Here is a 27,706-nt window from a genome sequence, read left to right on the forward strand (position 1 = left end):
GGAGAAAATGGCCCTCTCAAGATTTGGGGAAGTTTTCCGTTGCTCCAGAGGTGCAGTGATTGGGATGATTCATGTTAAGGCTTTGCCAGGTAAGTTTTATTGTGTGCAATATTTTTGTATTTACTGTACAGTGTAATCTCACTCCAGCACACTAATTGGGAGTGAGCGCGTTCTGTTTCACCTCGAATTCTGTTGCATCTGTTGTTGGTCATTTTAAAAAAATATTGGCTTTTCTTGGAGGGCTCTTAAGGTGCCTCCTTGTTGTTAGTTACCTGGAAAGCTTCACTGAATTTAATCTGGCAGAAAATGAGACCCAAAAGTGAATTAACCATTTGGTCATTTAGCAGTTCACTCGTTAGTTCTACCTGCACACCACCTGATGACTGCACACCCAGCTCCTTGATCCCCTAGTTCTTATAATAATAATAATAATAATAATAATAATAATAATAATAATAATAATAATAATAATAATACACAGTAATCACACTATTTTGATTGCATAAATGAGAAAATCTCAATATTCTATAATTTTTTCAAATTTTTTCTCAATAATAATAATAATAATACAGTAATACTTTATATAGGTAAAAGTACATACATACATACATACATACAAAATGAGATGCAAGCAGAAAGTTGGATTTCTAGATAGAGCTAATATATATGCTATTCCTAAAACCACAAATACGTACAGCGTTTCGGGCAAGATGTGAGAGAAAAAAGAATGACAATAATTACATGTTGAATGAAACAGCAGAAATTGAAACATAACAGTAAATAGTAATTTTAACTAAATATATCGACAGACTTGACCATCAGTCACTTTGCGTGAATGTGATGCACCAATACATCATGATTACACTCATTCCTGCTAAGCGCTCTTAAAGTTCCGGTTATTCAGACTAGTTTTGGCTCTCACAACATACTTTCTGGTGGGAGCCCCGTCAGCTCCCCGGAGATATCCAGGCTGATATGTAACTATTAGCTCTCTGGCATCAGTCAAAATGCATGGACTTCTTGCCTAATGGGGATCACGAGCCAGAACCTGGCCCCCCTCAAAGAGGCACGAGGAGCAATGGCCTACAGAAATCCCCATGTGGTTGGAAGCATTCTATGTCTGCCATCAACCTGGTCTGGCACCCAGAAAGGTAGGCACCCCCAAAACAAACCCCTATACTGGTGAAACTATTGCTACCAAAAGCCGAACGAGTGGACAGAACTCTCCAAGCAAATTAGCAAATGAACATGACATCATCATGTCGCCATGCCGCTGTCTGCGCACCCCTCCCTTCCCCTGTTCCATGGGAGGGGGAAGGGGAAGCCCCAGACCCCCACGATGGCGATCCATCCTAAGAACTGAAGCGCCACGCTCTCATGGTGGACCTGTACTTGTATGAACAAACTCCGAGCACCGAGGCAAACAACGAGTACCGAATCAAATTTTTCAGAGAAATTGAGTATGAGTACCGAAAAACACGAGAACAGGGGCATATGAGAACCGAGGTTCCACTGAGTGTGTGTGTGTTATAACCTCTGGTGCAATTGTAGGGACCCACAGCCTCAAAAGAGGGAACACAGAGTATTCAGATAAAAACTTGCCATTTAACTCTGAATACGTATGAGTGTTCACTTCTACTACCACTCCCCCCTTTTTTATGTTGTACACTATATTATACACGATTATACAGTTACATATATGATTGTTTACAAAAAATGAACATTAAGAGGACATAAGGAGAAGTTTGTTTTCTAAAGGCTGTAGATTTCCTCGAACTCCTCCGATGTTGGGCAGGAACCGAGGACGTAACGGGCATTTCCCCTCTGGATCACGACACTGAGGCGCTGGAAGAGAAAACTTGCTGCTCTAGAGTCTCTTGTGGTGTCAATGAGCCTGGAACCAAGTTCCTTAAGAAATCTTCTTGCACTCTCTTCCCATGGACCTAGGGTCTCAGATCCTATTGAAACGAAGTTGTACCGGTGATCTAATTCCCTGTACTTGGTTGACTTGTATCTTTCTCTTTGTGTCGCCGCGGCTCCTGCTTGGCCAGCAGAGAGGTTGATGTATGGGGTTGCCAGGGTGGATACACAAGTATAGTCCCGTATATATAGTATAATATATACATATCTATTGAAGTTTGTGAGGGTACCACCTCTGGTGCCAATGTGGGGACCCATAGCCTCGGAGAAGAAAATAAAAAATATTCAGAGGAGACCTTGTGGTTTCTCACTGAACACCAATATTATCTTCTCCTACCACCCCCATTCTTTTGTATGCACACATATATATTTGTTTTATTTGAACTTTGTTACAAAAAAGGAGTTACATATAGGGTACAAAGATGGTTATCATAGGTTGTCGAGTTCCTCCAGCTCCTCAGATGGCGGGCAGGTACCCTGAATGCAGTGCGCATTTCCCCTCTGTATCGCCATGCTGAGGCGCTGAAAAAGAAAGCTGGCAGCTCTAGGGGTCCCTTGTTGTTTCAATGAGCCTAGAACCCAGTTCCTTCAAAAAACTGGTAGCACTTTTACCCCAGGCGCCGAGTGTCTCAGAAGCAATGGGGACAAAATTGTAGTGGTGATCCAGTTCTCTGTACTTACGGGATTTGGCTGCTTCCCTGTGGGTGGCAGCGCCACCTGGTTGTGCAACACTGAGGTCAATGTAGGTGTTAGCCAGGGTTGATACGCACGTGTAGTCCCATACCAACTGCTTGCCACGTGTAGTCCCATACCAACTGCTTGCCACGTGTAGTCCCATACCAACTGCTTGCCACGTGTAGTCCCATACCAACTGCTTGCCACGTGTAGTCCCATACCAACTGCTTGCCACGTGTAGTCCCATACCAACTGCTTGCCACGTGTAGTCCCATACCAACTGCTTGCCAATATATATTGAATATATATTTATTTATATACAGGCTGTATATAAAATAAATATATATTGTTACTTTGCTTGCTCTCAAGTAAATACTAATTTATGCACATTTATTTCACTACCCATGCATAAGCTACAACATTATTTAAATGCGTTTATTTTGAAACACTGGCAGGAACTCCAATGAACCATCATGGGGTAGAGGAGTTGGTGGAGATGGCATGTTCACAAGCCCAGATTTATAAGGAGGCTGAAATTGTAAGTTTTAATTTACATTTTTAAGAAGATTTTATTGTCTCTGATTGTTTCACATTATAATGTTAAACATTATAATGTTAAACTGTACATACATTTTACATTATCTGTATATTGTAGACAAAGTTCATATTATCTACCATTATCTTTTAGTGCTTTCACACAACCACCAAACACGAGTTAAGCAAATGCATGTCACCAGTCACATTAAGTATACTAATATGTACATCTCAAGTATACTAATATGTATATCTCAACTATGGTATTTGTGCTTGGGGTTCTACTACCCAAAATCATTTACGTCCTCTAATTACTCAACACAAAGCTGCTATTAGGACAATATCCAACTCTGGCCCCAGACATCACTCGGTACCCCTACTCAAATCTCTGAATATGTTAGATATTAAGTCACTGCGCATCCACTCATTTGTATTATATATATATAAAACGCTGAACTGTAATGCCAATCCTGACCTTAAAAGCTTCATTGAAGGTTGTAACAGAACCCATGAGCACCACACCAGAAATAAATACGGTTTTGATATTCCAAGAGTACGACTTAATCAAACTAGAAATGCTCTACAAATCAAGGGACCCAGAATGTGGAATGACCTTCCCAACCATGTTGAAGACTGTACCTCTCTCAACCAGTTTAAGATAAAAACTAAGCACTACCTAATAAATTCCCTGTAACCTACCTTACCCCTCTATTGTCAACCCATGTCTGTTATTTATAAACAATGCTGTTTGTTGACCTAATTGTATTTTTGCTGTTTTTCTGCCATGTTCCCTCCTTTTTTATTTTTATTTTTTCTCAACACATTTTATACTTTAATCTCAATTAGTATTAAGTTTTAGTCTTTAGTGTTTTTCCTGCCCGAAACGCTTTGCGTAATAGTGGCTTTAGGCATTGTATGTACTAGCTCTATCTATAAATCTATCAATTTTTATATCACCTCTTGTATGTATGTAATTTACCAGAATAAACATAATAATAATAATAATAATAATAATTTTTATTTAGGTAAGGTACATACATAAAGAGATTTTACAAAGTTTGTTGGCTTTATAGATAGAGCTAGTACATACAATGCCTAAAGCCACTATTACGCAAAGCGTTTCGGGCAGGAAAAACATTAATGACTAAAGCTTAAAACTAATGGGTAAAAAGAATAAAATGTGTTGAGAACAAATAAAAATAGAGGTAAAAGAGGGGGGAACATTGTTGAAAAAGCAGCACAAATACAATTACAAATTATTACAGAAAATTACATTCAAACAGCATTGATTTGAAAAACAAAAAAAAAACAAAAAACATACATGGGTTGACAACAGAGGGGTAAGGTAGGTTACAGGGAATTTATTAGGTATAGCTTCGTTTTTAACTTAAACTGGTTGAGAGAGGTACAGTCTTTAACATGGTTGGGAAGGTCATTCCACATTCTGGGCCCCTTGATTTGTAGAGCATTTCTGGTTTGATTAAGTCGTACTCTAGGAATATCAAAACTGTATTTATTTCTGGTGTGGTGCTCATGGGTTCTGTTACAACCTTCTATGAAGCTTTTGAGATCAGGATTGGCATTATAGTTTAGCGTTTTATATATGTATAATACACATGAGAGAATGTGCAGTGACTTAATGTCTAACATATTCAGAGATTTGAGTAGGGGTACCGAGTGATGTCTGGGGCCAGAATTGGATATTGTCCTAATAGCAGCTTTGTGTTGAGTAATTAGAGGACGTAAGTGAACATAAACATTTGAATTTGAATTTTTGAATACAATCCCAGACAGGGAATGAAAGCAAATGACAATGTTTTCTGGGGGAAGCCCCTTGTGGCTCCCTGAAGCTACCTAACCACATAAAAAGTAAGGGATAAACCATGAAAGAGGGAGCACCACAGGTATCACAACGGAGAAGAAAACAAAGGCAGCAACTTTGTAGAAGTGTTACTAGTGGAATACCACTGGGTTCAGTTCTTGCACCAGTAATGTTCATCGTCTACATAAACGATCTACCAAAGGGAATACAGAATTATATGAACATGTTTGTGGGTGATGCTAAGATACTGGGGAAGATAGAAGATGCAGATGATTATAATGTGAATAAATGCCATGTGATGGAGTGTGGAATAGGAGAAAATAGACGACACAACTTATAAATTATGTGGAAAGGAATTAACGAACTCTAATAAAGAATGACATCAAGGGATGGTTTTGGATCATGAGCTTTCACCAGAGGAACACAAAGAGCATTGTGAGAGGAGCATATATGTCCCTTTCCAACTTCAGAATTGCTTTTCATTATATGGATAGTGAAATACAGTACAGTACTATAGAAACTGTTTATGACTTTTCTGAGACCAAAATTGAAATATACAGCAGTTACATGGTATCCATATCAAGAAGCACATCAATAAACTGGAAAAGGTGCAATGGCATGCTATGAAATGGCTTCTGGAACTGAAAGACAAGAATTACGAGGAGAGGCTTGAGGTGTTAAATATGCCCAAAGATAGAAGGTAAAAGAAAAAGAGGTGATATGAAAGAAACATGAAAAGAAAGGAAAAGATGAAGAAAATATTTGTGACTGTGATAGCATGACGAAGGAAACATTTATGACTGTGATAGTATGATGAAGGAAACATTTGTGACTGTGATAGTATGATGAAGGAAACATTTGTGACTGTGATAGTATGATGAAGGAAACATTTGTGACTGTGATAGTATGATGAAGGAAACATTTGTGACTGTGATAGTATGATGAAGGAAACATTTGTGACTGTGATAGTATGATGAAGGAAACATTTGTGACTGTGATAGTATGATGAAGGAAACATTTGTGACTGTGATAGTATGATGAAGGAAACATTTGTGACTGTGATAGTATGATGAAGGAAACATTTGTGACTGATAGTATGATGAAGGAAACATTTGTGACTGTGATAGTATGATGAAGGAAACATTTGAGACACTGACAGTATGATGAAGGAAAAATTTGAGAGACAAATATGATGTCAGTGTGCCTGGGCTCCCAGGACCCCTTTATGTGGCTTTAGGTCATGTGTTATGGCTCGGAGTCTCTGTTTCGTAGTCTTTCCTGTGGTGCTCCTCCCTCCCTGGTAAGTTCCCAGTTTTCCTTCTTTGTGGATAGTTTCATTAACTTTCTATCATTTGTTTATATTTTTTAACCCATGCAGAGTGCAAATCGTTCATATTTGGCATAACTGACTGGATGGCACATATCATATACAGTACAGTGGTACCTCGGAACACGAGTGTCCCTGTATGCGAGTTTTTCAGAATACGAGCCGGATTTCCTCGGAAAATGTGTCTCGGAAGGTGAGGGTTACCTCGGAACGCGAGTTTGTTGATACACGTTCAGGCTGACCTAGCGCGTGGTGATACGGCGATCGTCGCCCCTCAGTTTACCATTGTCTCCCGCCCAGTGACTATCCCTCCTGAATTCTTCACAAGTATTTACAGTTTTATGTCGTTTTTTTGGCCATTTGAGCATAAAAGTTATTATATATCTCGCCATGGGTCTCAAGAAAGCCATTGATAAGGTTCAACCTAAGAAAATAGCTGTGAGTAGAGGCAGTAGAGGATGTCCCTTCTTGATTAAGAAAATGTGTGAAGTATGGGAAGAACTGCAAAGTTTTGTTGAAAAAACTCACCCAGATAAAGCTGTAGCAGGCCGTTGCATTGACCTTTTAAATGATAATGTGATGTCTTACTACAGACAAGTGTTAAAATGTAGGGAAAAACAAGTGTCTTTAGACAGATTCTTAGTAAGACAAACAAGTCCTAGTGGTATGCAGGCAAAATGTGCCAGTGTGTGCTCACCAGTGAAGTCCTCACTGCCTGATGTGATAATGGAAGGGGACTCCCCTTCCAAACAGTAACTCCTCTCCTCCTCCCCCCTCCTCACCATCTTCCATATGCCTACAGCATTCAACAGCAAGGTAAGTAATAGCTTGAACATAGTTTTGTAGGTTTATTTAGATGAATTAGGTATAAAAATTTAGTTTGATGTGGGGTTTTTGTGGTAGTCAGGAACGGATTAATTCATTTCCCATTATTTCTTATGGGGAAATTAGCTTCGGAATACGAGTTTTCGGAATACGAGCCGTCTCCAGGAACGGATTAAACTCTTAAACCGAGGTACCACTGTACTGTATATACATGTTTTAGAGTATTGCGTAAGATGTGTGGCAACTCCAGCCAAACAGCTTTGCTGGCGCAGACCGCCCCAGGGCAAGTATCATGCAAGACTTCTTTGCCCTTTCATGGCCATAATATGTCACATACAATTTTTTTCCCCCATGATCAGGAAATGCATTTTTAACAAAAGAAGGAAATTTTTTTTTTAATGTTTTTTCTTGTGCACTGTGCTGTTGTCAGCTATTAATAGCTGTACCTCCCAGGGGTTAAAGAGTTCTTTCGTCAATTCTCGAGGCTGTGGTCTCGTTTGAAGCCAGCAGTGATTTGCTTTGTTTTTCTGACTTCCTGGGTGTCTTTCCCAGTGGGTGGCATACATGAACAGCTCAATAGTTCCCTCATAGTTTCCTACCTCATCCTCATAGTTAGCTACCTTGTACTTCAAACACACTGTATCTTGTGCTACCCACTTCCCCAATATTAGTACTTAAGACCTGCAATTTCACCAGTGTAATCATTTCCATCAATTTATATTGTAGTTATTATGTTGAACTCAAATTTTGTTGCAAGGTACCTCTTATAACCTTTCTGTTAGATTAAGGACCTGCCCAAAATGCTATGCATGTTAGTGGCTTTGCAAGAATGTAAGAACATCATTGTCATGTACTTTTTCAAACCTAATGTTCCTTCTTGTATAAATAAATAATAAATAATACATAAATGCCTCTGATCTCTGCACCTCTGTGAGCAGGCCAGGTTCTGGTGCTAGTCCCCAATAGGGCTATAGAACTCAAACTGATGGGACCTTGTAGTATGACGCACTATCAGAGATATTATTTTCAGGGACCCACCGGCGCTCAACAAGAAATTGGTGTTTCAATACATTCAACGCTGGAGTTTTATAAATAAATATTATTATATTACAGATGTAATAGAACACATGCCCACCACACCAGACATAAATATCTCTTTGATATCCCCAGAGTCAAACTTAATCTGTGTAAACACACTATGCAAATAAAGGGACCCAGTCTATGGAACTCACTCCCTAATGAATTGAAAAGCTGTCCAACTTTGCCTTATTCCAAAATAAAACCAAAAGGTACCTTATTTCATCTTCATAGTTTTCTGTCTGGTGCTTTATCTTGCACTGTACCTAGCGCTACCTAATCCCCCAATACTTGTACCTAAGCCATTTTGCTTTACCTTGGATCTTGAAATCTTGGATATCATCTGATATCATGGTTGTTGTATTGAGTACATATCATGCTGCATTATTCCTTGAAATGATCCTATTTTGCTTCAGTGAACCAATGTATAACCCTGGAATGTTGTCCTAATGTACCTAATAATTCTTTCATTGTTGTATATTGTTATTATTGTGTATTATTCTAATCTGCTTTTGTGTCAAAAGTTCTTGCAATGTTCCTGTAAACATTTTTGATGATTTGCTGTAATTATTTTACTTAAAATTATCTGTACCTGTATAGTAAAGCTGTAAATTACCTGTAAATATTTTTTGTCAATTTTGTTGTGAATTGTCTAAAATTATCTGTTAGTTTAAGGATTTTTCCCGAAACGCTATGCATGCTAGTGGCTTTACAAGAATGTAAAATCAACTTAATTTCTATGGTCGCTGTTAATCTCCAGTGTACCTTCTTGTATATAAAGTAAATAAATAAATGAATAAATAAATAAATAAATAGAAATTAGTATTACAGTACAGGAGCATCATGACAGTGCAGTTTACTGGAGCAGAGGCTGCATGTGACTGAGCAGTAATTACTCAAGGTATTTGCCTGAAGCATTGCCAAGCACTAGGGTCTAAAATCTGTACCGGCATGAAAATTATGATGTCAGTAATGTCATATGCCTTGTGCACACCATATATAAAAAACAAACATCTTATCCATTTTTTTTTTTAGGTTTAGTTATGATGGGTTGGGTTGGGCTTGATAAGGTGTGTGTTTACAGTGTAACGGTGATGTATTGGGATTCATACTTTTCTCAGGTTATAGACCCTATTTGTGCCAAGTGGCCAGGAGCTCAGTCTTCTAGATGATTCCTCTCTCTCTCTCTCTTCAGTATTAGTTTCCCTTCCATTTTTATTTTTGTCTAGATATATCATACATTCTTTGTTTATCTAACTGGAAAATCAATCTGTCTGATGTTTATCTACCTGGAAAAGATCAGCAAGGCAAATGGGAGGACCTTCAACAAGCCGCTGGCTTCCTGTCTTTGTCGAGGCTACTAGTGTTAGTGGCCCTCGGGTAAATCAGATACAGCATTCCAGTAAATTCTGTTCCTTTGGGGACCAGAATGACTAACTTAGAAAATATACTTTCAGTTTGTGAATAGCTCTTTTCATATGTTCATTCTGATGTTCCCACTCCCTCCCACCCTTCTCCACTTTCCTATTGGTTTGAGGGTGTTTGCTGTGCCAGGATGTACATAGGAAGTAATTAGTAGATATAGCTGAGGTTAGGTGAAGTGTTTGTAAGTGGTGCTGGCAAGGTGCGGCCCGGCGTGTGGGGGGATGGGGGGATGGATTCATTGGTAGGTGTTAGTTTACCTGAGGGGCCACTAACCTTTATGGCCTCGGTGAGGACAGAAAGCTGGCGGCTTATTGAAGGTTCCCCCCCCCCCCCATTTGCCTAGATGATCTTTTCCATGTATATTTTGAAATTCATCACAGTTTTGACAGTTATGGCTTGGGTGGGTAAGTGGTTCCATGGGTTTATAACCCTGTGGGTGAAAATGCATCTTCTGTTCTCAGTCCTACATTGTAGCTTGTTGAGCTTGAAACTGTTGCTCCTTGTTTGTGTTACATCTGACCTAAAGAAAATATCTGGATCAACATTCGCTTAACTTGTTCAGTATTTTAAAAGTTTCAATGAAATCCGCCCTCTCATTGCCTGGTTAAGGGTTACCATTGGCAGTCATGGTCATGCAAGTAATATTAAATTCAATCTGATATGCACAACCTTTTGGAAAGATGGAGCCTCTATCAATTGTGATTATACAGCTCCTCCTCCTGTTTTGGTAGTACAATACTTGTAATAATAATGTGGACCATAGTACAGGTGTACAATGGGGCCTCGACTTCCGATGCTAATCCGTTCCCAGAGACGGATCGGAAGTCGAAGCGAATTTTCCCATAAGAAATAAAGGGATTTGAATTAATCCGTTCCCCACCCTCCAAAATATTAACATAAAAATACATTTTATACTGAATACAATGTTTTTTTCTAACTACAATACAGTACCAAAGTTACTCTTACCTTTATGGAGTGCTCTTGATGGCGTATGGAAGATGGTGATGAGGGGGGAGGAGGAGAGTTGTTACTGTTTGGAAGGGGAGTCCCCTTCCATTATCACATCAGGCAGTGATGTTTTCTCTGGGGGTACTCTCTCTCTCCTACGTTTTGCCTGAATACCACTAGGACCTGGTTGTGGTTCAGTGCTTGTTTGTCTCACTACAAATTTGTCAAGAGACATTTGTTTTTCCATTCGTTTTAACATTTGTCTGTAATGATGCATCACTTTAGCACCCATAATGTCCTTTTTCTTAGCTAGTATGGTGGATATCGTTGACTGAGATGTGTTGTACTGCCTAGCCAGTTCACCTACCTGCACACCATCTTCATATTTACGAATGATCTCTTGTTTCTGCTCTATGGTCATTCTTACATGGGATCTCATATGTTGAGCCTTACCACTGACTTCTCTGGGACTCATGGTGTATTATATAATAATTACTTTAATGTTCAAAATGCAAAAAATCACCACAAAAGCGGAATTTCTTATAGGCGCGATCGTCACTAAGCGGGTAGCTGTAGTAAACTGAGACAGGTCGGACCGCGTGACCGGGAACCACGCGCTCGGCCGACCCGAACGTGTACCAACAAATATCGGATGTCGACGACACCATCGGATGTCGAGTCGCATTTTTCGATGAAATTTATATCGTAACTCGAAATTATCGTAAGTAAGGGCAATCGTATGTCGAGGTGCTACTGTATATGCAAAATAGTATACAACAAAATTAGATAGTAGAAATCTGAACTCAGACGTCCCAATAACGTGGCTAAAATATGTTGACCAAACTACACACCTTCTAGTGTGTGGTTTGGTCAGCATAGAAATTTGAACTATTGAGTTGGACAAATTGGAAAATTATTTAAACTTGTGTTGCTTTGATAAAACTAAACTAACCTAACCTTCCTAGTCCTAATACACAATATCTGAGGCTTAATATAGTACATATGTGTGCTATACTAGGCCTAGAAATATTTGTTAGTTTTTTAACTTCATTTATTTTAAAAGAATTCCTTACTAGTCAGTATACTACAATGGGACCTCGACGTATGATGCTAATCTGTTCCCAGAGACAGATCGTAAGTCGAAATATCGTAAGTCAAAGCGATTTTTCCTATAAGAAATAAAGGGAATTGAATTAATCCGTCCCCCACCCTCCAAAATATTAACATAAAAATACATTTTATACTGATACAATGTTTTTTTTCTAACTACAATACAGTACCTAAGTTTATCTTACTTTTATGGAGGGCTCTTAATGGTGTATGGAAGATGGTGATGAGGGGGGAGGAGGAGAGTTGTTACTGTTTGGAAGGGGAGTCCCCTTCCATTATCACATCAGGCAGTGATGTTTTCTCTGGGGGTACTCTCTCTCTCCTACATTTTGCCTGAATACCACTAGGACCTGGTTGTGGTTCAGTGCTTGTTTGTCTCACTACAAATTTGTCAAGAGACATTTGTTTTTCCCTTCGTTTTAACATTTGTCTGTAATGATGCATCACAGTGTCATTGAATAGGTTAAGGCAATGACCTACTGCAGCTTGATTTGGGTGAGTCGTTTCAGCAAAGGTTTGCAATTCTTCCCATGCTGCACACATTTTCTTAAGTGCTGAGGAAGAGACATTCTGTACTGGCACATCCTCCCCTGAAGAAATTTCCTCAGCTGCCTCTTCTTGCTGCTCCTTTTGAAGGGCTTGTAGTTCTTCGGTGATCAGTTCTTTGTTGTGTTCTTCCACCAACTCCTCCACATCAGCACCATCCAACTCCAAACCCAATTGCCGACCCAGAGAAACAATTTCCTCAACGAGAGGCACTTCAGGTTCAGGCTCAAACCCCTCAGTCTTGTTCTGCAACACATTCAGGCCACAGTTTTCTCCAGCCAGAGATCATGGTTCTTACAGTCACTTCTTGCCAGGCTTTGTCAATAAGTTTTAAAGCACTATAAATGTTAAAATGGTTTTTCCAGAACTCTTTGAGGGTGAGGTTTGTGGCATCCGTCACTTCGACACATCTCCAGAAAAGTGCCCTTTCATAAAGTTTCTTATCCCTTCCACTGCTCAGGGGTCCTGAGGACATTTACACCCCTGTGTGCAATAAAAAAAAAAATAAAAAAAATGATTTTGTCTTATTAAAATGTTAATTTGTGTTCCCTGAGCACGGGAAAAATTAAAAAAAAAATCATAGGTGACATATTTTGGGAGCAATTGACCGAGGAAGTCTGGCAAAAAGTGGGCTTTGACAGAGTGGTCGTCAGAGCCGGTCAGCATCACCCGCACTGACAGGTGGGAGTTGCCATAAAGATATTATCACTTAATTATTTCTATGTCTCTGATTTCTCTTAGTTTTTTTTTGCAGTAATATTACTCAATAGTGTGTATTGTAATATATTTATATAATAAAAGTGGTGAATAATCGCTATACTCAAAAGTATAGTGTGCATATTAGTGATTCAATTATTATGTTCATAAAACAATAAACAAATAGTTTTGCTGCTATTACACTCTATACACAGGTTATATATAAGTAACTGCATGTTTTGTTCACCATAATGAACCACTAAGTTGGTATTGAGAGTCGAAAAGCAACGAGGAGTTACCACTACACTCCAGCCAGCCACTCCCTCAACAACGCCTCACTCACCCACTTTTTCCTCCCACCATCCTGTTTTATATTTTATTCACAATATACAGACGTTATATATAAGAATCTACATGTTTTATTCACCACAACTGTACAGCTAAGCTGTTATAGTTCAGGCACTAAGAGTCGTCGCTATACACACAGTCAGCTGGCGGCTCCCTCACTCATTCAAGGTCACACGCACTAAACTTTCTCCCCCAACAATACCATTTGTGGTGTTATGACACTATATACAGACGTTATATATTAATACGTATATGTTTTATTCACCACAACTGTACAGCTAAGCTGTTATAGTTAGTTCAGGCACTAAGAGTCATCGCTATGCACACAGTCAGCTGGCGGCTCCCTCACTCATTCGAGGTCTCACACACTAAACTTTTTCCCCCAACAATACTGTTTGCAGTGTTATTACACTATATACACACATATTATATATAAGTATCTACATGTTGTATACACCGTAACTGTACACCGAAGCTTGTAGAGTGCCCAAAGAGCATAATGGCCACGCTCTGCACAGCCAGACAAATCATGCAGACGACATTACCTCCGTCACCCAAATGGCTCTTCCCAGCATAATCCTTTTGCTGTTATTACACTAATACACACATTATATATAAGTATCTACATTTGTGTTCACCACAGAGAACCACTGAGCTGGTATGGTGAATGCAGACAATAACAGGTGACCACACAGTCAGTAAATGATGCAATCTCCCCCCGTCCCTCAGCATCACTCCTCTTACAGCGCTAATTATTACAACAATCCTGCTATTATCACAACCCTGGTTATTTATATCACAGTCAGGGGGTCATCTGTAATATTGTCATCGCTAAATAATAGCAATTATATATTTATTTTGACATTTTTCGGCGATGCTGTGGTCACAAGCTGAACAGCAATGCTGTATGCTCATGCTGCGTGTGCTAACCTTGGTTGCTCGAACGGTACTGTGCCTCTCATACCTGAGAATATTGCCCACGATTTTTTTTTTAAATGGCGTCTGTTTACAAGAGCCCTGAGGAAGCTAATGTGAACCCCGTGTAGCCGCGGGCCATTGGAATCATGCCTGGCACCCTTGGGCATATATATACGCCATGCACACGGAGGGACATGTTACTCAGAGCATATATATATATATGCCATGTGCAGTTTAAGAGTTAAAACTGGAAATGATTTTCTGGTTCATAGGCTGAAGTAGAGAAGTGGTGTTGGGAGGAAGGAACTTTATTGTAACAAAACTAAATTCCTCCTCTAATGAATCCTTCAAGCCTGGAGGATGGGCAGGAGCATTATCGAGGAGAAGCAGGGCCTTGAGTGGCAAACTGTTCTGCAAATATTTTTTGATGGCAGGGCACACCACCAAATTCACCCACTCCGTAAAAAATTGCCTAGTCACCCATGCCTTAGCATTAGACTTCCACATCACACACATTTTGTGTTTCTGCACATTATATTTTTTGAAAACCCTTGGATTTTCGGAATGATACACAAGCCAGGGTTTAATTTTCAAATCGCCACTCGCATTACCACACAACACAAGAGTAAACCAATCTTTCATAGGCTTGTGTCCAGGCAATGACTTCTCCTCCTTGGTAATGTATGTTTTCTTTGGCAATCTTTTCAAGAATAGCCCTGTCTCATCACAATTAAACACTTGTTGTGGTAGGTATGCCTCACTCTGCACAAAATCCTTAAATTTGCCAATGAATCTTTCAGCCGCTGGTTTGTCTGAGCTAGCAGCCTCCCCATGCCTCACAACACTATGAATTCCACTTTTTTTTCTAAATTTCTCAAACCATCCCCTGCTCGCCTTAACCCTTTAACTGCGCAACGTGCCTGCAGGCCCAGGCTTCGGGTGCGCAACGCGCCTCCGGGTGTTTTTATTTTTCACGTTCCATTCAAAACTCCCGCAGGGAGCCGGTCGGCCGAGCGGACAGCACGCTGGACTTGTGATCCTGTGGTCCCGGGGTCGATTCCGGGCGCCAGCGAGAAACAATGGGCAGAGTTTCTTTCACCCTATGCCCCTGTTACCTAGCAGTAAAATAGGTACCTGGGTGTTAGTCAGCTATCATGGGCTGCTTCCTGGGGGTGGAGGCCTGGTCGAGGACTGGGCCGCGGGGACACTAAAGAAGCCCCGAAATCATCTCAAGATAACCTAGCTACATGGGGTTCACATCAGCTTCCTCAGGGCTCTTGTAAACAGACGCCATCTTAAAAAAAAATCATGGTCCACATTGCCGGGTGTCAGAGCCTCAGTAGTGAGTGAGCAACCAAGGCTGGCGCTCGCAGCATGAGCGCACAGCACTGCTGTTCAGCGTGTGACCGCAGCATCGCCTAATATTGTCAAAATATATATATAATCTGTTTTATTTAGCCCTAATAGCATTATAGAAGAGCCCGAGTGTGATAATGACTGGGTACAATGTTCAAATATCAGTGATTCAATGCTGTTCACAATGTTCACAGCGTTAGCCACAGCACCACAGCATTATTTTGTCCATCTAGGAATCTTCAAGCAACTTTTTAGGTTCCTTTTCAAAATAAACTTGTGATCAGTTATTCATTTACAGGTATTAGTGACCAGGATTGTGGTTATAATGAGCGTTGTGCGTAGGAAGGAGGAATTTTGGTGAGGGAGGGAGGAAGGGAGAGAATTGAGGTAGCCTCACTGTGTGGCAGTAACTCTTGTTTTGCTCACCGTACTAGCTTCGTGTGTGCTATGGGGAACACACATGTACATGGGTATATACAGTGTGTGTGAATAGTGTAATAACAGCACCAGGAGTATGTTGTGAGGAGCTATTTTGGTGAGGGAGGTGACGTCGTAATCGTGGCGTCGTCTGCTGTCTGCTGTGTGATTTGTCATGCAGGGCATGGTGGCCATTGTACTGTTTGGACACAATATCGGCTTACTTGCATAGTTCTGGTAAATAAAACATGTAGATAGGTATATATAACATGTGTAAATCGTGTAATAAATACAATAACAGTATGGTGGGAGGAGCAATGTTGGCGAGTAAGATGTTGGAGTGAGGGAGGGCTGGCTGGGTGTGGCTGCTCACACTCACGGTGTTCTGAGTGTGTTGATGGTGAATGTATATAGTGTGTGACAGTGTATAGTCTGTAAATAGATTGTATATATACATAAATTAGCATGATACATGGTAAATATGTGCAACATATGTGTACACAAGTGTCATGCACGTAACACAGTGTCCTCAGACAGTACGGATGTTTTACTGCCATAATATAGTGTACGTGTTCATTATACATAGGATTAGCATGTAAAAACAAATAAAATGTATTTGGAACTGGGCGCAAAAATTGAACAAAAATATATTCGTGGCAACTCGCATGCCCCGTCCCGGCGCCCCACCGGCCCCGGGAGCTTACTGCACGGGCAAACGGGGAATGATGACGTCACGCGCCAACTTACGGACCCCATAGCAGCCAAAGTAAGTACAAGTTTGACATTTTTTTGACATACCCATACTGGGGAAAGGGTTTTTGACACTTTAAAAAAAAAAAAAAAGAATTTTTTCAAGAGAATTTATTTCCTGCGCACTGGGGGGGTGTCATATATATAGGCCACGTAGTTAAAGGGTTAAACTCTTTCACTTCTGCATCACTCGTTTTAGGGGTTTTCTTTAAAAGGTCTTCATGCAAATTTCTTACCTTTTCACAAATGATGGCCTCTGAAATGCTATCACCCGCTAACTCCTTGTTGTGTATCCAAATTAATAATACAGTAACTGTTCAACATCTTCAAGTGTTTGTGTTCTATGTTTCGTGATTATTGATATGCCTTTTGCCACTTTAGCACTCATAATATCCTTTTTCTTAGCCAGTATGGTGGATATCGTTGACTGAGTTTTCTTATACTGCCTAGCCAGTTCAACAACCCGCACACCATCTTCATATTTACGAATGATCTCTTGTTTCTGCTCTATGGTCATTCTTACATGGGATCTCATATGTTGAGCCTTACCACTGACTTTCCTGGGACTCATGGTGTGATATATAATAATTACTTTAATGTGTTCAAAATGCAAAAAATCACCACAAACGCGGAATTTCTTATAGGCGCGATCGTCACTAAGCGGGCAGCTGTAGTAAACTGAGGCAGTTCGGACCGCGTGACCGGGAACCACGCGCTCGGTCGACCCAAACGTGTACCAACAAATACCATAAGTCAACGACACCATCAGACGTCGAGTTGCATTTTTCTATGAAATTTACATCGTAACTCAAAATTATCTTCAGTCGGGGCAATCGTAAGTCGAGGTGCCACTGTACTATCTAAAAGCTAAGTACATATGAATTCGTGACTATTAACCCTTAAACTGCGCATGGCGTATATATATGCTCTGAGTAACATGTCCCACTGTGCGCATGGCGTATATATACACCCAAGGGTGCCAGGCCCGATTCAAATGGCCACGGCTACACAGGGTTCACATTAGCTTCCTCAGGGCTCTTGTAAACAGACCCCATTTAAAAAAAAAAAATCATGGGCAATATTCTCAGGTGTGAGAGGCACAGTACTGTTGGAGCAACCAAGGCTGGCGCACGCAGCATGAGCGAACAGCATTGCTGTTCAGCATGTGACCACAGCATCGCTGAAAAATGTCAAAATAAATATATAATTGTTATTATTTAGCGATGACAATATTACAGATGACCCTTGACTGTGATATAAATAACCAGGGTTGTGATAATAGCAGGATTGTTGTAATAATTAGCGCTGTGGGAGGAGTGATGCTGAGAGACGGAGGGAGATAGCATCATTTACTGACTGTGTGGCCACCTGTTATTGTTTGCATTCACCATACCAGCTGAGTGGTTCTCTATGGTGAACACAAATGTAGATACATATAATGTGTGTATTAGTGTAATCACAGCAAAAGGATTATGCTGGGAAGAGCCATTTGGGTGACGGAGGTGATGTCGTCTGCATGATTTGTCTAGCTGTTTAGAGGGTGGCCACTATGCTCTTTGGGTGCACTACAAGCTTAGGTGTACAGTTACGGTGCATACAACATGTAGATACTTATATATAATATGTGTATATAGTGTAATAACACTGCAAACAGTATTGTTGGGGGAGAAAGTTTAGTGCATGTGACCTTGAATGAGTGAGGAAGCTGCCAACTGAATGTGTGTATAGCGACGACTCTTAGTGCCTGAACTAACTATATCAGCTTAGCTGTACAGTTGTGGTGAACAAAATATATACATACTTATATATAACGATTGTATATAGTGTAATAACACCATAAATGGTATTGTTGGGGGAGAAAGTTTAGTGCGTGTGTTGAGGGAGTGGCAGCGAGTGGCTGGCTGGTGTGTGGCGGTAACTCCTCGTTGCTTTTCGACTCTCAATACCAACTTAGTGGTTCGTTATGGTGAACAAAACATGTACATAATTATATATAACCTGTGTATGGAGTGTAATAGCAGCAAAACTATTTGTTTATTGTTTTATGAACATAATAATTGAATCACTAATATGCACACCTTACTTTTGAGTATAGCAATTATTCACCACTTTTATTATATAAATATACTACAATACACACTATTGAATAATATTACTGCAAAAAAACTTTCTCCTCTTTCTCATCTACATTAATGACCTTCCAAATGCCTCCCAACACCTCAAACCAATTCTATTTGCTGACGACGCAACCTTCATTTACTCCAGTCCTGACCCCTTGCTCTAAATGCCACAGTAAATACTGAGCTAAATAAAGTCCATCTTTGGCTAACTGCCAACAAACTCACCCTTAACACATTGACAAAACTTTCTATATTCTGTTTGGCAATAAATCCTCTAATCAAATAAATCTCAAAATAAACAATACCCAAATTTGTAACAAATTAGATGGCAAATTCCTTAGCGTTCTCATTGACCAAAAGCTGAATTTCCAGGGACACATTCTAAATATATAAAAAAAAGTTTCAAAAACTGTTGGCATTCTTTCTAAGATCAGGTATTATGTACCCCGCCCTGCCCTGGTGACTCTATTACTCCCTCATCTATCCATATCTCAACTATGGTATTTGTGCTTGGGGTTCTACTACCCAAAATCATTTACGTCCTCTAATTACTCAAGACAATGCTGCTATTAGGACAACATCCAACTCTGGCCCCAGACATCACTCGGTACCTCTACTCAAATCTCTGAATATGTTAGACATTAAGTCAGTGCACATTCTCTCATGTGTATTATACATATATAAAACGCTGAACTGTAATGCCAATCCTGACCTCAAAAGCTTCATTGAAGGTTGTAACAGAACCCATGAGCACCACACCAGAAATAAATGCAGTTTTGATATTCCAAGTGTACGACCTAATCAAACTAGAAATGCTCTACAAATCAAGGGACCCAGAATGTGGAATGACCTTCCCAACCATGTTAAAGAGTGTACCTCTCTCAACCAGTTTAAGATAAAAATGAAGCACTACCTAATAAATTCCCTGTAACCTACCTTACCCCTCTATTGTCAATCAATGTCTGTTTTTTTTTTTTTTTAAACAACGCTGTTTGTCGACCTAATTGTATTTGTGCTGCTTTTTCAGCCATGTTCCCCCCTTTTTTATCTCTATTTTTATTTGTTCTCAACACATTTTATTCTTTATACTCAATTAGTATTAAGCTTTAGTCATTTAAGTTTTTCCTGCCCGAAACGCTTTGCGTAATAGTGGCTTTAGGCATTGTATGTACTAGCTCTATCTATAAATCCATCGATCTTTGTAAAATCTCTTGTATGTATGTACCATACCTAAATAAACATTTATTTACTTATTTATTTATTTATATCTGTGGCAACTCCCACCTGTCAGCGTGGGTGATGCTGACCGGCTCTGACGACCACTCTGTCAAAGCCCACTTTTTGCCAGACTTCCTCAGTCAATTGCGCCCAAAATATGTCACCTACGATTTTTTTTTTATTTTTTCCATGCTCAGGGGACACAAATTAACATGTTTAGAAGACGAAAAAAAATTTTGAATTTTTTTTTTCTTGTGCATAGGGGTGTAAATGTCCTCAGGACCCCTGAGCAGTGGAAGGGTTAACGACCGCAGAATGTGTGGCAGAATGAATTTGCTTAGAAAGGAGCTTTCCAGAAATCCAGAGTATGTTGTATTTAAAGAAATATATTTTTATTTGTTTCAGGATGGCGTTTTGGTTGAAAATATGTTTGATCTCCCTTATGTTAAACAGTCATTCTTGGGACCTGAAGTCATAGCATGCATGACCAGAGTTTGTGGTGAGGTGCGCAACATCATCCCAAAGAAGGTGCCCTGCGGTGTTCAGGTATTGTGAATATAAATTATTATTTTCTGGGAGGAGCCCCGTTGGCTCCCTGGAGCTATCCAGGCTGATACAAACTTATTAGCTTTCTGGCATCAGACAAAGTGCTAGGAGTTCTTGCCTACCGGGGACCACAAGCAAGAACCTGGCCCCCTCAGAGAGGCGCAAGGAGCAATGGCCTATAGAAACCCCCGTGTGGTTGGAAGCTATGTCTGCCATCGACCAGGTCTGTCATCCAGAAAGGTAGGCATCCCAAAACAAACCCCTAATCTGGTGAAAAAATTGCTACCGAAAGCCGATCGAGTGGACAGAACTCTCCAAAAGAAAACTAGCAACTAGCATGCCTTCATCACGTCGCCATGCCGCTGTCTGTGAACACCCCCCCCTTCCCGGGAGGGGGAAGGGGGAGCTCTAGACCCTTGCACCGGCGATCCAACCTACAGTTCTTGGTTGATGCGATTCCTGGCCAATCGGGTACCTCTGACTTCAGTTTTTCTGGGGGGAGCCCCTTTGGCTCCCCGGAACTTATCCAGGCTGATATGCTAATGTCAGACTTTGGCATCAGTCATGTGTATGGAGTACTATGGGCCTAGCGTTATTCCACGTGCCAGAACCTGGCCCCCTCAGAGAGGCAAGGGGAACAATCGCCTATAGAAACCCCTGTGTGGTTGGAAGCATTCTATGTCTGCCATCAACCGAGTCAAGCACCCAGAAAGGTAAGCGTCCCAAAACAAACCCCTATTCTGGTGACAATTGCTCCTCCAGGTCCGGGACCCAGACTGGACCCGGGAGCCTCCGGGTCTCACCCAGAAAATGGCATTTCATTACATTCAATGCTGGGTTTTTTCTCAGTTACTGTGCCTTGTGGCGAAGTCTGTCTCTATAGTGGGTGTGTGAGCCAGGAGTAATATTCTACAGTACTTGGGCTGCATGCGCCTAGGGTTACCTTCCCTAGGTACCCAGTAAGTACTGCCCTAAGGTTTGGGGCCACCTTGGGGTCTACCTCCACTGTGCTTTTTACTTGATCGGTACTTGACTGCCTTTGGAGTCAGCTCGGGGCCCTGTTGCCCTTGTTTACCTCTGGGTAGGAGGTAGTTTTTGTCACTGGTAGGAGCGCAGGGTACTGCATAGCTAGTTATCACCTATTATAGCGTCCAGCTCTGTTTCACCTGGATACATTGTCCTCTTGTGGGGTTTTCCTTTTGTTTTTTGTTTTCCTGCAAGGTGCGGAATCTGCCTTTGGTCACCTCTTGGTTCTTTTATATATACTGTATCCACTCGTTAATCCGGACTATATGGGAAGGAACACCAGCCGGATTATCACGTTTTTCAGATTAACGTACTTTTTCACCTCTGAGTCCAAAAGTGACCATTTCCAACTATTTTTCTACCACAAATAACATAATTTGAATTGCCTTGCCACATATAATTATAAAATATTCAACTATAAAACTCAACTTACCTTGTTGTTGTTTGTCTTCTTGATTAATGCCACACATCTTGAAGTTAAGAATTCTTGACAATTTACATAACCTATACTAACACAACACTAAAATTAACACTTAAAATTATAAAATTACTGTAAAGTTCATTAAACAAAAAGTTCCAAAATGTGTTTGTACAAAATGAAATCTTCAGAGAACCAGACACAATAAGAATTCCAGAGAACAACATAGAGCATGTAGGGGTGTCTAGAGATGAAGTGGAAAATATGCTAAAGGAGCTAAGTGAAGTAAAGGAGAAGCATTGCCAGACATGTGGCTTTATTGAGCAAATAATTACAGTACAGTTATATCCTGCAATAACACAAGCCATATAATATACAATACTTATAAAGAAAAAACAGTGCTTAAGCTATACAGTATATAATTATAAGCAAACTGCACATGACTAATGCTAGAACAAATAGAAATTAAGCTAGGAGTCAACATTAAACTAACCTGTACACAGGCACGACACAGCTGACCTGACAACAAAACAGTCAAGCGAGCATCCATCCGGGTACAATAATATAATAACACTTTTACTACACTAAGTAAGAACAAAGCAGTTGGCCCAGATAAAGTTTCACCATGGGTTCTGAGAGAATGTGCATCTGAGCTCAGCATTCCACTTCACCTGATCTTTCAGGCATCCCTGTGTACAGGAGTCGTAGCAGATGTGTGGAAAAAGGCTAACATAGTTCCAATCTACAAAAGTGGAAGCAGGGAAGACTCCCTCAATTATAGACCTGTATCATTGACAAGTGTAATAGTGAAAATATTGGAAAAAATAATAAAAACTAAATGGGTAGAACACCTAGAGAGAAATGATATAAGATCAGACAGACAGTATGGTTTTCGATCTGGAAGATCCTGTGTATCGAATTTACTCAGTTTCCACGATCGAGCCACAGAGATTTTACAGGAAAGAGATGGTTGGATTGACTGCATCTATCTGGACCTAAAAAAGGCTTTTGATAGAGTTCCACATAAGAGGTTGTTCTGGAAACTGGAAAATATTGGAGGGGTGACAGGTAAGCTTCTAACATGGATGAAAAATTTTCTGACTGATAGAAAAATGAGGGCAGTAATCAGAGGCAATGTATTGGACTGGAGAAATGTCACAAGTGGAGTACCACAGGGTTCAGTTCTTGCACCGGTGATGTTCATTGTCTACATAAATGATCTACCAGTTGGTATACAGAATTATATGAACATGTTTGCTGATGATGCTAAGGTAATAAGAAGGATAAGAAACTTAGATGATTGTCATGCCTTTCAAGAAGACCTGGACAAAATAAGTATATGGAGCACCACCTGGCAAATGGAATTTAATGTGAATAAATACCATGTTATGGAATGTGGAATAGGAGAACACAGACTTCACACAACCTATAAATTATGTGAGAAATCTTTAAAGAATTCTGATAAAGAAATAGATCCAGGGGTTATCTTGAGATGATTTTGGGACTTTAGTGTCCCCGCGGCCCGGTCCTCGACCAGGCCTCCACCCCCAGGAAGCAGCCCGTGACAGCTGACTAACACCCAGGTACCTATTTTACTGCTAGGTAACAGGGGCATAGGGTGAAAGAAACTTTTGCCCATTGTTTCTCACCGGCGCCCGGGATCGAACCCGGAACCACAGGATCACAAGTCCAGCGTGCTGTCCACTCGGCCGACCGGCTTCCCGACCGAGGTGGTTTTAAATAGAAAACTACCACCTGAGGACCACATAAAGAACGTTGTGCGAGGAGCCTATGTCACACTTTCTAACTTCATAATTGCTTTTAAATACATAGATGGCAAAATACTAAAGAAATTGTTCACGACTTTTGTTAGGCAACAGCTAGAATATGCAGTGGTTGTGTGGTACCCATATCTTAAGAAGCACATCAACAAACTGGAAGGGTTTGGTGCTTTCCCAGCTAGTCATTTTTTTTTTTATTAATACATTAGGTACATCTGTATTTGTGCAGCTACCCTAGACTATATGAAGGGGAATACAGTGTGTCAAAAAGCTCTCCTCTGGTGCAGGGGTTTCTGCTCTTTCAGTCCTGGTAATCGATTTGTTTGGTTGCAGCCTTGTTTTCTGGTGAAGAATGAGACGGCTGCTTTCCGAAGGGGTCATTGATACTTGGATGGTCAGGCCGAGGGTGCATCATGTGTTGTGTTCGATTGCGGCTCTTCGCCGTTACTTGCGCGCCTAAGTTTCTGTGGCCAGGAATGTGCTTTGGGTTGATGTGGTTTCCCCTCATACTCTGTTCCAGGGCTCGGGTCTCCCAGGTTGTCTGCAGTGTCATTAAATCTAGCCAGCCTGCAGTTTATCCTCGTGCCGATGACGTTCGTAAGTTTGCTGCTTTGACTGCCGTCTACGGCAATATGTCCTGGGCTGACATTGGAATCAGGGATTTTGGAGGTCGAACAGGGTCCTGGCCACACCTTATCTCATCAACGTTTCTGGTCCTAGTCGTCCATGTGTGATTTTGGGTCGCAGGTTGCAGCCAGATGTCTCGACTTCGAGTTGAGGAGCGAGTGCCGTCCGCCTCCAGAGTAAGTCCCTATTTCCTTCTTTTTGGTGATGTAGCTCCAGGGAGCCATAGGGGCTTCCCACAGAAAACCAGTGTTGAATGTAATGAAACTCCATTTTCTGGGTGAGCCCCGGAGGCTCCCTGGCAACTCTGTGGCAACTGAAAAACAAGATAAGCGAGGAGAGGCTAGAGGTGTTAATGTGCCAAAACTAGAAGATAGAAGAAAAAAAAAGGTGATTTGATCACCACTTACAAAATAATAATAGGAATCGACCAAATTGACAGAGGAATTCCTGAAACCGGCAACTTCACGAACATGAGGACACAGATTCAAGCTAAGGAAACAAATGTGCCAAAAAAATATTAGAAAGTTTTCTTTTGCTAACAGAGTGGTAGAAGGTTAGAACAAGTTAAGTGAGAAGGTGGTGGAGGCCAAAACCATCAGCAGTTTCACAGTGTTAAACGACAAAGAGTACTGGGAAGACAGGACACCACGAGCGTAGCTCTCATCCTGTAGCTACACTTAGGTAATTACACTTAGATAATTACTCACTGTAGTGCTATTTGGTGCCTATTTTAATGTATTGTATTAACCTTGTGACAGGTATTGTATTAACCGTGTGACAGGTACTTATTTAAGGCTCACGAATACTTTATACATGTCACAACAATTTCTCTGTGCCAGATACTTGCAGGAGGAAACCAGGAAGCATTGGCCGTGAGTAAAGCATGCGGATTACAGTTCATCCGTGCCGAGTGTTTTATATTTTCTCATGTAGCTGATGAGGGACTGATGGATGGTTGTGCTGGACCTCTACTGCGGTACCGAAGGGCAATTGGAGCAGAGGATGTTTTAGTGTTCGCTGATATAAAAAAAAAGCACAGGTGATTAAGATGTTGACACTCATTTATTTTTTATTCTTTGGATGATGAAAGTATGCAGACATTTTCAGGATATTATATTTTTTAGAACTGCCCAAATTCATTGTTATTGACTTCTATTTCATTGTGTTATGCTTTTGATATGTCTTCTCTTGTACAATTATCAAGGGAAGATGGTTTTAAATAAGAAAACATCAGATACTGGGCTGTAGATACACTACCCATTATTTACACAATGACAGCTACTACTACAGGTATGGCCAAACAGAATCTGAGCGATGGTAGAAGAAAGATGGCTATCATCCAGTACTTAATTATTTAAGAATTATCATCACAGTATCCGGAATGATAACATTGAAAACTGTAGTGCTGAACAAAGTAACATGTATTTGTGATGCTTTAATTATTTCTGGGAACAAGTTCCCTGCTGAAGATGTTTCATGTACATCCTCCTCCAAACACTACAGAAGCTTTCAGGTGATGAAGGCTCTAAAAGACGCACTTAAAGCATTTAAATGTACAGTACTGTATTTATTTTATGTTGATTGTTAGGCGTCATCGCTATCTTATATAAGTGTATTGTACTGTTTGTATTGAATAATATAACCATGGTGGTTTTCTAAATTTAAGTGATCACAAATGTTGTTGTTTTAAGTATTGACTAAATTGAGCTCTGGCATTGCACTATCAGAAAACACTCTGGATTAGACTCATGACATTGCCCGAGTATAATGATTGAAAACTTGTCAACAAAATATCAGTATGGCATGAAAGTCATTGGATAGTGACTATTAAGAAAATCTGCCCTGAAATCATTCTACATTTCAAATACAGTGGCACCTCGACTTACGATTGCCCCGACTTAAGTTAATTTCGAGTTACGATGTAAATTTCATCGAAAAATGTGACTCGACATACAATGGTGTCGTCAACTAACGATATTTGTTGGTACACGTTCGGGTCGACTGAGCACGTGGTTCCCGGTCACACGGCCGACCTGCCTCAGTTTACTACAGCTGCCCGCTTAGTGACAATCGCGCCTATAAGAAATTCTACTTTTGTGGTAATTTTTTGCATTTTGAACATTTTGAACATATTATATATCATGCCATGAGTCCCAGGAAAGTCAGTGGTAAGGCTCAACATACAAAAACATATGTAAGGATGACCATAGAGCAGAAACAAGAGATCATTCGTAAATATGAAGATGGTGTGCGGGTTGTTGAACTAGTTAGGCAATACAACAAATCTCAGTCAACAATATCCACCATACTGACTAAGAAAAAGTACATTATGAGTGCTAAAGTGGCAAAAGGCGTATCAATAATCACGAAACATAAAACACAAACACTTGAGGATGTTGAACAGTTATTATTAATTTGGATACACAACAAAGAGTTAGCGGGTGATAGAGTTTCAGAGGCCATCATTTGTGAAAAGGCAAGAAAATTGCATGAAGACCTTTTAAAGAAAACCCCTGGAACGAGTGATGCAAATGCAAAAGAGTGTAAGGCAAGCAGGGGATGGTTTGAGAAATTTAGAAAAAGAAGTGGCATTCATAGTGTTCCGAGTATTGTGTGTTGCGAGCTGGAGGAGGAACACAGCGGAGAACTGACCACTGAAGAACTTCACAAGGAGCAGCAACAAGAGACAGCTTAGGAAATTTCTTCAGGGGAGGAGGAGACAGTACAGAATGTCCCTTCCTCATTAATTAAGAAAATGTGTGCAGCATGGGGAAGAATTGCAAACTTTTGCTGAAATGACTCGCCCAAATCACGGTACAGTAGGCCGTTGCCTTAACCTTTTTAATGACACTGTGATGCCTCAATACAGACAAAAATTAAAACATATGGAAAAACAAAAATCTCTGGAAAGGTTTTTAGTGAGACAAACAAGCAGTGAATCACAACCAGGTCCTAGAGGTATGCAAGCAAAACGTAAGAGAGAGAGTACCCCAGAAAAGTCATCACTGCCTGATGTGATAATGGAAGGGGACTCCCCTTCCAAACAGTAACACCTCTCCTCCTCCCCCCTCATCACCATCTTCCATACGCCAGCAAGAGACCTCCATAAAGGTAAGATAAACTTATGTCCTGTATTGTAGTTAGAAAAAAAACATTGTGTTAAGCATAAAATGTATTTGTAAGTTAATATTTTGGAGAGTGGGGAACAGATTAATTCAATTCCCTTTATTTCTTATGGGAAAAATCGCTTCGACTTATGATATTTTGACTTATGAT

At 40.4% G+C, this 27,706-nt stretch overlaps 1 protein-coding gene across 2 annotated transcripts in view; it reads left to right on the forward strand.

Moving 5' to 3' along the window:
* LOC123764820 (uncharacterized protein F13E9.13, mitochondrial) overlaps nt 1–27,706 on the forward strand; it is a 74,863-nt gene that overhangs the window by 19,568 nt on the left and 27,589 nt on the right. For both annotated transcript variants that reach the window (XM_045753005.2, XM_045753004.2), the window contains exons 2-5: nt 2–89; nt 3,051–3,133; nt 20,438–20,578; nt 25,270–25,469. In XM_045753005.2, coding sequence (XP_045608961.2) covers nt 8–89; nt 3,051–3,133; nt 20,438–20,578; nt 25,270–25,469 — 506 coding nt within the window. In that variant the 5' untranslated portion in view covers nt 2–7. The remainder of the gene's footprint in view (nt 1; nt 90–3,050; nt 3,134–20,437; nt 20,579–25,269; nt 25,470–27,706) is intronic.

Source organism: Procambarus clarkii, chromosome 48 (assembly GCF_040958095.1).
Source record: "Procambarus clarkii isolate CNS0578487 chromosome 48, FALCON_Pclarkii_2.0, whole genome shotgun sequence".
Taxonomy (NCBI): domain Eukaryota; kingdom Metazoa; phylum Arthropoda; class Malacostraca; order Decapoda; family Cambaridae; genus Procambarus; species Procambarus clarkii.